Source organism: Anabrus simplex, chromosome 2, assembly GCF_040414725.1.
Source record: "Anabrus simplex isolate iqAnaSimp1 chromosome 2, ASM4041472v1, whole genome shotgun sequence".
Classification (NCBI taxonomy): Eukaryota; Metazoa; Arthropoda; class Insecta; order Orthoptera; family Tettigoniidae; genus Anabrus; species Anabrus simplex.
The window spans coordinates 453,660,261-453,674,017 of record NC_090266.1 but is presented as its reverse complement, the minus strand read 5'-3'; the positions used below and the strand labels follow the sequence as shown (position 1 = coordinate 453,674,017).

Here is a 13,757-nt window from a genome sequence, read left to right as displayed (position 1 = left end):
CATAGTTCGTACACATAACATCGTTGTTTACAAGAAAACTATTAAGTCCATTTTTGAGTTTTTGACATTTTTACATTACTCTATGTGATGGCAACCAGTGTGCGTCATCCATGTATAATAGGACAGGGAAAATAAAACATATCATTACTTCTATGCTTCTCCGTATAGCGAAGGAACTCGGTTAAATTTATTTCCTTATTCTGAGTGAAGTATTGTCAATTTAAGTAAATCGTGTGTGGCCTCTGGAGAGGCCTGGAGCAGGTCTTTCGAATTTACGCCTGTTATGCGACCTGTGTGCCTGTGAGAACGGGAACCTACTTATCATGATTTCTAACTCTGAAGACGGTACAGACACCCGTACCCTGAACCATCGGAATAAATCAATGAAAGTTAAAACCCCGACCCGGCCAGGAATCGAACCCCGGATCCCTTCGACCAAATCATTTAGGCATGGAGTCGAACAACGGCAATGAAAATGTGAATTAGAACCTCTTTTTTTCTCAGAGGTAATAGGTATTTCGCATGTAAACCCACGAATGTAACTGGAACTATTGGTCCCGATACCTCAAGCCACTGAAATGAAAAATTAACAATGACGAAATTACTCATTCACCAGAAAATGTCTACTAAATTTACACAAAATAATGAACTATTCATTAGCCGTTGCATTGTGGTAATTAACATGATATCCATATTCATTAAAAAATGTTATGGTGCAATAGGTCACATCGTGCAAGCTATGAGGGAATTGGAACATTACATTCTCTGTAAGAAATTTCACCACAGAGCTCATTTATATAAAGGGACTTAACTCTCTACAGAATGATCAAAACATTGAGTGTTTGATAAAAATCTACAATAATATTCTTAGTTTGAACTCTGATATACACGGATGAGCAACCGAATTAGATATACCTGGCTAGTAGCGTGCAGGACCACCTTTCACCTTGATGATGCCAACAATGCAGCGTGGCATGGGCTCGGCAAGACACTGGACGATCTGGGAAGCCGTCCTGATCCACGAACTCTGCACGACCTTCCATAATGCACGTGGAACGATGTCCATGGGGAGAACATCCCACTCGGTAGCATCCCAGATATGCTCAGTAGGATTGGGGTCTGTTGACTTTGAGGGATAGGCTAGCATCTGAATGCACCTGGAATGTCATTGAAGCATCGGTCACAATTCGGGATTGATAAGAGAGTGAATAATCTTGTCGTAGGTGTATGTCTCCTGCACGGTGCTGAAGGCTAATAAATGGGTGGATATGATATGACAGCAGGTTCCTGTATCGTTCGCCGGCGAGGGTCGTTGACAGATATACCGGGGCCATATTTCATCTCGCGTCAACGGTCTCCACACGAGGATACCACTGTGACCAGCCTGAACTGTACCCTGCTAATGCCTCATGTGTTTGGCGACACACTCGTACTCTGGCATCATTGACTCGTCTCCCCAGGTGATCTTTTGCCATGCTTTAAGAGTTCAATGGCGATATTCCTTAGCCCATGTCAGTATTTATTCCATATAACATGCGATGAGGAGAGAGGTTCTCTAGTGGGACGGCGGCTTCAGTACCCCCTTTGCGAGGAGATTGTTCTGGGTGGTATGGTTGCTCACACCTCTTTGCTGGTTACGCGCACAGTAGGAGCATGTTGTCCGATTACTGGTTTGAAGAGCTGGTCGTGTATGTGGCTAGTTTATATATATATATATAAAATTCCTAATTCTGCCTGTCATTCACAGCGATAATGAGAAAACAAGAAGGTTTATTCAGCTGAAATTGGTGCCAGTTGTAGATTGCTATGTCTTCTTTACAAAACAACAAAAAGCATAAAAAGACAATGAACCTCTCACAACCAAGACTTTTGTACCTTTTGAAAGAAAAATACGTTTATATCATCGAAGTCGTTGTCGCATATTCGCCACGATGACGTAGGTACACAGCTACATCTATGGGCGTAATGTCGAAATGCGTACACTCTGCTTTCTGTTGCCTTCCATAGATATATTTGAGAGACTTAAACTGGTAAAAGTTACGGGTTACAAGAACAATGCAATGATAACCATCACCCTTGAAGTGTTCAATTGAAAACACTCTCTTTCAGTGAAATGAGTTAATCATTTACTTATTTTTTCCATTCCATTTACCTCTATCGATAAACAGGAGATACCGAAGCACAACTAGTAGCCATGGTAGTCAACGCGTAAGTCTATATGTTTTCCACCAGAATGTTGGCCGATAGGGGAGGTGGTGTTATAGAATTTCTTATCACTAGAATGCGAGCCGAAAGCCTTCATTAAATTACAAACTTCTCCGCAGTGTTCCTATGGAGTGAGGGCATATGACGCTGGTGGCGGCGATCGTTTTGGACAGTTGTATGTAACTTTGTCAAGAGTACGCAGATCCAACTTCGAGCTATAACTGCACTCAATATGGTTTGTAAGGAAATACTACAATACCTGCATTCATTCCATTCGAATGCTGTATAAAAGCTGGAAATCCGGGCGAGTTGGCCGTGTGGTTAGGAGCGTGCAGCTGTGAGCTCACATCCGGGAGATAGTGGGTTCGAACTTCACGGTTGGCAGCCCTGAAGATGGTTTCTGTGGATTCCCATTTTCACACCAGGCAAATGCTAGGGCTGTACCTTAATTAAGGCCACGGCCGCTTCCTTTCCATTCCTGGCCTTTCCTTTCCCATCGTACCCATAAGACCTATCTGTGTCGGTGCGACTTGAAGCAAATAGCAAAAAAAAAAAAAAAAAAACTGGAAAGTGTAACTTGTATTCGTAAGGTATCCTCTAGTGATAGTCCATTTTCAATAACTTTATAGTTAGTAATTTCTACTGTCGAAGACAGGTTTATGTACTAGTACTGAATAAAGCTGGGCAGGCGCGTACAATGCAAGCGGGAGACTATCAGCAGAAGAGCAGGTTGAACAGCTGCTGGACAGAAATGAGCTCCAGAGATGATGAACAGAAACTGTTTCTCATGGACTCTGTTGGCTGGAATTTCTACGTTAACACGTATTTGATTTTATATTAGCTACAGTTAAAATTACGAATTAGGATATTTGGAGTGATTGAAAAATATTTCTTACTTCCCAAATTTCCGGATCTAGTAGGGCCTCGATTTATGTCCAACCTTCCTCCCGTTTCTCTGCGGGGTCGGATATGAACTTCGTAGCGAGCTTTTACGACCGGACGCCTTTCCTGACGTCAACCTCATCACAGGAGTTAATGCGATGAAATGAATGACATGATATATGATAGTAGGAACGGACGGAGTGAAATCCGGAGCCTGCACATTGTCTACTGCATTCCAAGAGCACCAAAGTGTCTGCTCAAAGATTTACGTCTCAGTGCGACGGTCGAATCACCATCAACAGCGTTATACGCGCTCATGAGCAATTCGGAGAGGTTTGTAATCGAATCCAGACTTTTGGCACGCGATTTAGTGATTATAAATTTTATGCCTCACCTTTTCTACCCTGCCTGCCAATATTCTGATGAACACCTTTTGTCCTACGGGACTCGACCCGGCTAAGCACGGACCATATGGACTTGACGGATACGTTTACATAATTTAACATTTTAAATATATTGCATAGTGCAAAGTTATTCTGCTCAGAAATATATTTAAAATGTATTTTACAAGCATAAATATTTCAAAGATAGATTCTGATATTTCTATGAAATATGGAAAGAGATTTCTGCTTTATGCACATTATTTTCCTTGCTGGCTTTCGCCTTCTCACACGTGCGTAACCCGCTGAGACAATAGGATGAATCATTCTGTAATAACAGAGTAAAATGTCGTAATTATTTTAACGCTCGTATCAGAAAGGTTAAACTGTTGTCCGACTCATTGGCTGAATAGCGAGCGTTCAGAGGGTCCTGGATTCGATTCCCGGCTGGGTCGGAGATTTTAATCGCCGGCCCGGGGACTGGGTGTTTGTGTTTGTCCCAGCACTTTCCTCTTCATATTTAGACAACACACTACACTACCAACAACCACAGAAACACGCAATAGTGATTACATCCCTCCATATAGGGTTGGCGTCAGGAAGGGCATCGGGACGTAAAACAGGGCCAAATCCACATGTCCGACACAATTCGCACCCGCGACCCGATAGGTGTGGGAAAAGCGGCAGAAATAGATCAGAAAGTTTAAACTATTGCTCTGAGGCTTAATAATAATAATAATAATAATAATAATAATAATAATAATAATAATATTAATAATAATATTTGCTTTACGGCCCACTAACTACTTTTACGGTCTTCGGAGACGCCGATGTGCCGGAATTTAGTCCCACAGGAGTTCTTTTAAGTGCCAGTAAATCTATCGACACGAGGCTGTCGTATTTGAGCACCTTCAAATACCACCGGACTGAGCCAGGATCGAACCTGCCAAGTTGGGGTTAGAAGGCCAGCGCCTTAACCGTCTGAGCCACTCAGCCCGGCACTGAGGCTTTCATGTTCTTTGACTGTAATCTTTTTATTAGCATAAACATCTAATACAATACAGATATTCTTTACACTACTTTGTACCATTTTTACATAATGCTTTAGTTCATATTTTTTGTTTCCTTTTGGAATTTTTTAGCCCATATGCATGTATATACATGCGTACAGTATTTAGGCATTTTCTTACATATAAATCTTATCCGTGATTATCACAAATGTTTTGGTGCATAAAATAGTAGGTTTTCCTGAAATAAATAAGAGGAGGGGTCACTAAGGCTTGTATCACCACTTGTTGGGAGAACTGAAAGAATATATTGATAGAGTTTGTGTGTGTGTAAATGAGTTTACAAGCATTTAATTACATTTTGAACATGATAGAGCATCGTCTACTGAAGCAATGGTGACTTTCTTCCATAGCTAGGTTGACCTGTTCCTGAACACTTCTGATCAAACTGAATGTTTCCCAGCGAATGGGAACCAGCGTGCAAGAATACTCTAAAAATTCCTGCTAGCAGGAATACACCGACCATCTTCTCGAAAAAAAAAAAACAGTTCCAGCGTTCACAGTGCGCTGGGTAACTTAAATACACAGACTAAATTCTGCTTGCAGTGTGCCACTTGTCTACGCTGGTAGCCAGCAAGGAGGAAACCAGCTCTCACAATGCGTGAGCTAGCCAACGGCGGCCCCTGTCATCAGCACGCGGTACACCGTGGCGGTTGACCCTGGCAGCGGTGGTTTTCCTCAAATCCATGCACTAACGGTGCCCTATTGACACGGTTGCCAGTTGAAAGCATGGCATATCTGCACGACATCGAAGATGAAATGGCCCGTACATCTGGAGTCTGGTCGAAATCAAATGTGCTGAGATCTCGTGTCACATCCAACAAGTGCTTAACTGTTATTCGCACGGCCAGTACGAAGTCTTTTGCTATTTGCTTTACGTCGCACCGACGATGGGACAGGAAAGGCCTAGGAATGGAAAGGAAGCGGCCGTGGACTTAATTAAGGTACAGCCCCAGCATTTGCCTGGTGTGAAAATGGGAAACCATTGCCGACAATGGGGTTCAAACCCGCTATCTCCCGGATGCGAACTCACAACTGCGCGCCCCTAACCGCAAGGCCAAAATCGCCCGGTTTGTTCGACATCACAATCATGTGCCCCGCTGAACTATTGCACCGGGCCGAATACAGCGCCACTTCGTCAAATCAGCACCTATTTCTAATTCAATTGCTCATCGATGTACAGTACGTAATTTCATGAATACCTTTCACAATATCTACATAGTGTATTGAAGACATTACAGTATTTATATTGCATTTGGATTTTAGGCACCTATGTCATAAGCGAAATATGTATGGGTGTAGGTATGTATCCAACTATTACATATTACTGAGGTTGTTGGCAGTGTAGTGTGCTGTTCACAAATTAAGAGCTGTGAATTAAGACAAACACCAGCAACCAGCTCCGGACAATTAATAATTAATTTACCAGACTCTAAACCCGGCCTGGAGTCTGACTTAGAACCCTCTGAACAGAAGGCTCTTATATAGACCATTCAGCCAAGAAGCTGGAAGTCACTATTCTGGAACAATCGACGGACACACGGTATATATCATCTTAAAATGTAATCACGGGCAAGAGTTTATGTAGAGCATAAGAAGAAACATTTCCATCTCATAAAAGTTTAGCATTATCTTCTGAATTGTTTCATCGGCCATAATATTGCTCAAAAGACGTGACAAGTATCAACGAGGTAAGGTAGCAATTGCCTCGTAAAAATAATGAGAATTTCCAACCATTTTAAACCTAAACGTCGCTAAAGAGGGAGGCTGGTTTGCAGGCCTGGAAATTACCGAGCGTAAGCTTCTCGTTATCGGCGTCAAGGACACACTCCAACAATCGACACCAATATTTATATGGGCTGCATAATACAGGCGTCACCCCAGTCTGTAATGAGCTCATTAAGACTGAGCTCTACAGCGTGCTGCACCTTACACGAGGCAGAGTGAAGAGTAACTACGATAGCTATAACCAATTTTCTCATCGAACCGATAATTAGGAGATGTCTTCAACTTGCTAATGGCCTCGCACGGGGTGGAAATCCTCGCTCTCCGCTATTACATTTAAGTGCCTCGCCTTTTCATCCTGGTAACTACTGCACAGTTTCAAGTGACTGCTGTTGTATTGTTTCATATCCACGAGGAAAGTTCAAGACTTGTGTTTTTGAGCAGTGTCTGGTGCTTTTGCTTCGGGAAAGGACGTTGCTCAGAGTACTAAATGAACACTACCCTCCCATCAAAATTATTACAACGTTAATTTTCCAAGAAAATATTCCATTGAGCAATTTCCTCTCGCTTCTCACTTCGTCACCAATCCTTGATGTAGTTTTCTATCACATCTTAAGACAAACGCTTGTATAACGGCAACAGCCATTTACATTCCAGGAAAAGTCCCACATATCCACTGTAATTGGCCTCTCTGAAACTGGACACCAGGCGAGTGAGTCAGTAGCAGTGGCGTAGGGCTATGAGTTACAGTGAACGTGGAGTTTGAGGAACAGAACCCCTGAATATTCAGACTTAACTGAGGATACTGTAGTCCGACTCCTTTGCTGAATGTTCAACGTTGAGGCCTTCATTTCAGAGGGTTCTGGGTTTGATTCCCGGCTGGGTCTGGGATTTAAATCGCGTGTGATTAATTCCTCTGACTCGGTGACTGGTTGTTTATGTCTGTTCCAAAACTCTCCTCTTTATATTCAGACAACACTACACTACCAACCACCATAGATATACGCAATAGTGAATACATCTCCCCACGTAGGGTTGGCGCCAGGAAGGGCATCCGACCGTAAAACAGGACCAAATCCACATGTTCGCACCCGCGACCCCACAATATGTAGGAAACGTGCTAGAAAAAGAATTCAGGATACTGTAATATATAAAATAAAAATGCAAAATTAAATATTACTTCCTATGCTGACCGTCATCTGTCGGTTTCGAGTCTTGTGGTCAGCTGGTGGGTAAGTAGAAGACAGTTGGTCATACGCGCTGACATAGCTGATCGATTCCCACGAACCAAAGGATGTAAAACATTGCAACTTATCTGGAAAGAAGGTGCTACACTTTACCTTAAACCTCCTCTCTGATAGTTCTTAAACCCAATAACAACAGAAATGCCATAAATGTCCATGCATAGTCAAATTTCACAATTTGCTCAGTATTTCTCACCTCTAAGTACTTTCAGGCGCGATCATTAGTGGCAACGTGAACTGTTTTAGCGCGAATCTCACTGTATTTTGTCAGTAATTGCAGGCGATATCCCAGTCTGAATATTTATCAAAAGAGTGGCAGATTTTTTGTTCTGCCTCATTCTATAGATCTATCCGACGCTATGAAAGTAAAAGAGCATGTTGCCCACAGTGTCTCTAGTCCTAAATGAACCAGCAAGAACGAACTTTCTTACGTACATAGTGATTAAATGTTAAATTAATAGGGAGAACGTGTTCCATGGAGTTCGTGAGCAAGCGCACCCCTTATCACAGCATTATCCTACCTTTATTTCCATGTGCTCAAGCACGCAAACACGAGGCGATCTGTACTTATAACGTAAACAAAAGCTGTCCATGCTGAATTTCTTAAATGATTAATGCCGTGTGTAACACCGTTCTCGTGACAACATGCCACCACGTGTACCTAGGCAGTAGGGCCAAAGTCAGTCCTTTAGATCAATGTCCACAAGCAAGTGATTTATGTATGTGGGTCTGGCAGACAAACGGCCTTCCACTTATTGCACGACGTAATATGGAGCACGTTAGGCATACTCCCCCATTCAGGCACTTGAAGAACCATGCAGTTGGGCGAGAATTTTAAGTCGGAAACCACAAGAAAACACATCTACGGTGGTCGAGAACGAGAATAGGACTTATAAAAACGTATTCTCTACCTCCTTTGTGTTTTTGAGACGTAAGTTCGGTCTCAGACTCTCAGAATGGTCTTCGGCGAAACCTTTCAAATAATTTTGGCACATTCTACGCAACGTAGGCCTACCATTTTAACGAGATGTATCACTCCTGATAGCGTTAATGTGAAAAGTCATACAGTAATGTGACCTACAATATGCACTGCCTACAATAATAATTTACTCAGGGGGAGGACCAGTGAATAACTAGAAAAACTGGGCACCAGCTTCATGTGTGCTTTGAACACGAGTCCTTTCACCAGAAATTTTCTTTAGTCACCCTGTGAAGCAGCCCAGGATATGTATTACTGGATCTCCTTCCTTATTCAGCGCTTAATACAATGTTCCAATGAAATATCTTTTGTTTTTGCTATTTGCATTACGTCGCACCGACAAAGATAGGTCTTGTGGCGACGATGGAATAGGAAAGGCCTAGGAATGGGAAGGAAGCGGCCGTGGCCTTCACTGAGGTACAGCCCCAGCATTTGCATACTGTAAAAATGGGAAACCACGGAAAACCATATTCAGTGCTGCCGACAATGGGGTTCGAACCCACTGTCTCCTGGATGCAAGCTCACAGCTGCGCACCTCTAACCGCACGGCCAAGTCGCCCGGTATAAAATATTTTAATAATAACAATAAGAAGGAGATTTATTTACAATTGGTTTTACTTCGTACTGACACAGGTCTTACGGCGACGATGGGAGAGGAAAAGGCTAAGTGTGGAAGAAAGCGGCCGTGGCCTTAATTAAATCATAGCCCCAACATTTGCCTGGGGCCTGTTCCACGAACGAACTTTGCAACTTTTCACTTCCCACTTTGTACTTTTCAGTTCACATTTTGTTCTACCATCACTCTTTAGATTTTGCAAAGTGAAAAGTGAAAAGTGAAAAGTTAGGAATCTTTTCACTTTTCAAGCCTGATATGTTCCACCATTGGTACAGAAATGCAAAGAGGAAAGAAATGAAGTGAAAGGTTTTCATAAATCTTGCAAAGACCTGATTCTCTTTTCATCTGTTAATTAATAAGTGTGTACACTAGTTTCTCGGTGTTGAATTCGGTTTAGTTATATAAAAATGCTACGGCGTGGGCTTTTGTTATCTAGTGAGGACAGGTATGAAGAATCCAACAAGAGAACGCATTAAGACAGGATTAATTTTCATAACACCGAGCTCGATAGCTGCAGTCGCTTAAGTGCGGCCACTATCCAGTATTCGAACCCCACTGTCGGCAGCCCTGAAAATGGTTTTCCGTGGTTTCCCATTTTCACACCAGGCGAATGCTGGGGCTGCACCTTAATTAAGGCCACGGCCGCTTCCTTCCCACTCCTAGCCCTTTCCTGTCCCATCGCCGCCGTAAGACCTATCTGTGTCGGTGCGACGTAAAACAACTAGCAAAAAAAAATAATAATAATAACCTCACTTCGACGGAATTTCGCGAGTGTTTTCGTATTACCCCAACACGGGCTGACTATATTCTTGAAATCGTCCGTCATTTATTGAAACATGCAACAAAAACGAACATGAACAAATTCTTATATGCTAACATTGGCTAGTAAATGGTGCCCAGCTGCACGGAGTAGCAGCAATGCATGGGACATCAAAATCAATTATTTGCAGAACTGTTACCAAAGTCGTAGATGTTATATTAAATCTAATATTTTCTTACATAGTACGTTGGCCTGATAATCCAAATAATATAGCGATGGAATTTTTTAATGAGGGATGAATTTCCTTCTGTGTGTGGATGTGATGACGGTACTCTCGTTAATATTGATGTTTGACATCGTTTGAGAGACAATTTTTAAAGTTGCCCAAAAGGATGTCTCGTTTCTCCTTGACAATTTCTAGTACAGCCAGCTTCTTGTAATAATCTTTCTTTCCCTGATTAAAACTTTAAAACTACCGGTACCATAATTATACTGTCAAGTTCGCCGCGAAAAATAAAGCATTGAAATCATGGAGTATTATACAGTTTACCCACGGAATAAACTTGATCGGATCACTCTTTCGCAAAGACTTTTCACTTTGTGAAGAAATTGAAAAGGAAAACATAGATCATGGTGGAATAGAAAGACTTTGCACATTGCAAGAATTGAAGAGTGAAAAGTGCAAAGTTGAAAAGTTGCGAAGTTCATTCGTGGAACAGGCCCCTGGTGTGAAAATGGGAAACCAAGTAAAACTATCTTCAGGGATGCCAACAGTGGGGTTCGAACCCACTACCTCCCGAATGCAAGATTACAGCTGCCCACCCCTAACCGCATGGCCAATCCACTCGGTAGAATAATAATAATAATAATAATAATAATAATAATAATAATAATAATAATAATAATAATAATAATAATAATAACTGGATGAAGAAGGAGAAGAAGAAGTAATATATTTACATCCCGTCCATTGATGGAGATTTTAAGACACGCCTTATTCGTATCTTCTTTCCACAAGGGTTCATTCACTCAGAAGCTAATAATACGGAATGATCGCACTTAAATACCTTGAAATCCCTCTTACATCAGTCGGGATCCAACCGACTATTTTAGAAACAGAAGGACAACGACTAATTAACTGCACCACTGAGTTCGTCAAATGAAGTTTCTCCTTCTCCTCACTGATGACCAAAAGAAATCTCATAAGTCAATAGCTCGGAGGAAACATCGCAATGTTCTTTCAGGAATTATTCGCGTACTCCCATCATGTATGGAATGTTGTAATGTACATTGAAGCAATTTCCTAACTTAATTAAACATGGGGATCATTCAGTTAAGAGAAACTCCTCCAGCTACATAGTTGGGTCTACCTGTCGGACAAGGGAATGGTTTGAGTTCCATCATTATAAAGTTAGTGGTTATAGTCACCCAGTCGTAGCGTAGTATCTACGTACTTAGGAATTGATAATTTGTTGTTGCATCATTAATTGGAACGTGGTGTAGCGAAGGTATCGTTAGCAATGAAACAGGGTAAGACATCAGAACATCGCTGCACGCATGCCGTTGTTACATAGGCTTTCAACGAAGTGATAACATGAGTGATATTGAATAAGAATCAGGCAGATTCATCGTTCAAGCTAACACAAAAATTATACTAATTCCATGCATGCATGATTATGTATAGCCAAGTGTTTATTTGAACCTTACTTCGTACTTGCCGGTTGTCTCTTAAATATCAGAGATATTAACATACTGCTCGCATAATAAATAACGATTGAGTCCATTTAATACTTGTTCAGATAATGTTACAATCGAGTCTTAAACTCATCCTTCTTGGGAGAATTCGATCGATAGTCTTGTCTCACTAGATGGGCGTGTTCTTTTTAATTAAGCATCTCAGTGAAGGAATATGACAAAAGAGTTCTGTGGTAACTACTCTGGAGACAGATGGGTAGAATATCTTCGACTTTTTTGTTTAATAAATTAATGCCAGACACGGGTGGAAATATAGTGTACCCTTCTACATAAAATAAAACCTGTGCCAAGTTCAGCAAGCGGAATCAATTTCCCAAGTTTCACTGTGTTTGCTCAAGAAGTTTGCATTCTTTGTGAATTCATGCACCCTTCAAGGTACCAACTGCGAAAGAAAGTCGCTCAAACTTGTACATAATGCTTTGCTCCCTGTTTTATTATGTATGAAGGGCCTAACTGATAGAGTAGTTTTGAACTACGATCGGAGACGGTGGAAGAATTTAGATTTGAAATAAATCCTATACAAGAAGGAATACAATTGCTTTTTAAAACTACTTCCCTGACTGCGTATTTATTCTCTCTTGAAGTCCATAATTATTTCATTTATGTCAATAGCAATGAGTGATTTCCACCTATGACAATTCTACTCTTAATTACTGAATCCTGAGCTGATTTAAACGAACTGAGGAACATTCATTCGTTACTTTTCCTTTCCACCCTACGCTTTCTCAGCCTCGAGAACAGGGATGAGAAACGAAATGGGTTAAGTAACACTCTCTGCTACATCAGAAATAGTTCCCAACAATCTATGCCCCTTGATTCTAAGCGAATGCCGTGATGAACTAAATATCACAGCAACTGCCACTTTTTACACTTCTGAAAATTACTAAGTTCCCGAGGAGAACTACGACCGAAATATTGAAGCACAGTACTATAATTATTTCTTGACTTATTTATACACTCAGTTTTATTTTTCGTTCAGCAATAAAAGGGCGTATTGTTATGCATATAAAACAAGTTTAAATGATAACATTCACTAAAGATAGCTTTAAACATTCCTTGTCACATTCCTAATATAATAGAACTGTGTAAGTTTATTGACAAAGTGTGTATTTGTTTTACGTCCCATTGACACAGAAAGGCCTTATGGTGGCGATGGGCAAGGACAGTTCTAGGATTGTGAAGGAAGCGGCCGTGGCATATGTATAGACCCAGCATTTACATCAAATGAAAATGGGAAATCACGGAAAGACTCCTTCAAGGGTTCTGGCAGTGGGGTTGTAACTCACCATCACCTGAATGCAAGCTCACAGGTATGTGACTCAAACCACGTAGCGAATTTACTCGGCATACTATGGAATAAGATATGAACGAAAGACCATAGCTCTGGACGAAGTATACAGAGTTTGATATTGATTCTTCCGTATAGGAGTCTTTCCAGTTCGTGTGTCAGAAAATGTATAAGTAAAAGCAGTTAACAAATTAAAAATGAACGACCGAGCTCGATAGCTGCAGTCGCTTAAGTGCGGCCAGTATCCAGTATTCGGGAGATAGTAGGTTCGAACCCCACTGTCGGCAGCCCTGAAAATGGTTTTACGTGGTTTCCCCATTTTCACACCAGGCAAATGCTGGGGCTGTACCTTATTCAAGGCCACAGCCGCTTCCTTCCCACTCCTAGGCCTTCCTTACCCCATCGTCGCCATAAGACGTATCTGTGTCTGACGTAAAGCAACTAGCAAAAAAAAAAAAAAAAAAAAATGAACGCATGCTATCGTGTGTTCCTTGCATTTCATATTTTATCAGACTTAATTTTATTTGTTATCAAAATTTAATTCACGTCCTATGTAGATAAAAAACCCGCGGGTAGGCCTACCTCACAACAAGCGCTACATCTACAGTACCTGTCAAAAGTTTAGAACCACATTAAAAAATCATGAAGTTCCACCTAGAAGCTAAAACTCTGCTACTAGACTTCTGTGTTTTTTCCTGAGCTTTCCCATCTAATATGATATACGTCGCCTGATTTCAGTGATTTACGCCAAGTATTGTATAAGTTATACATTTTTAACTGTTGGAAGGTCACATCAGAAAGTCAAGATTTTTGGAAATATTATGAACTATATACTCTAATTGGTTTCAAGTATGAC

General features: G+C 41.2%; 1 protein-coding gene across 1 annotated transcript in view; it reads right to left on the bottom strand.

Annotated features, from left to right (window-relative positions):
* Positions 1-13,757, bottom strand: part of LOC136863574 (uncharacterized) — a 503,819-nt gene that overhangs the window by 477,724 nt on the left and 12,338 nt on the right. Inside the window, exon 3 of the mRNA XM_067139955.2 lies at positions 940-1,157. Coding sequence (XP_066996056.2) covers positions 940-1,157 — 218 coding nt within the window. The remainder of the gene's footprint in view (positions 1-939; positions 1,158-13,757) is intronic.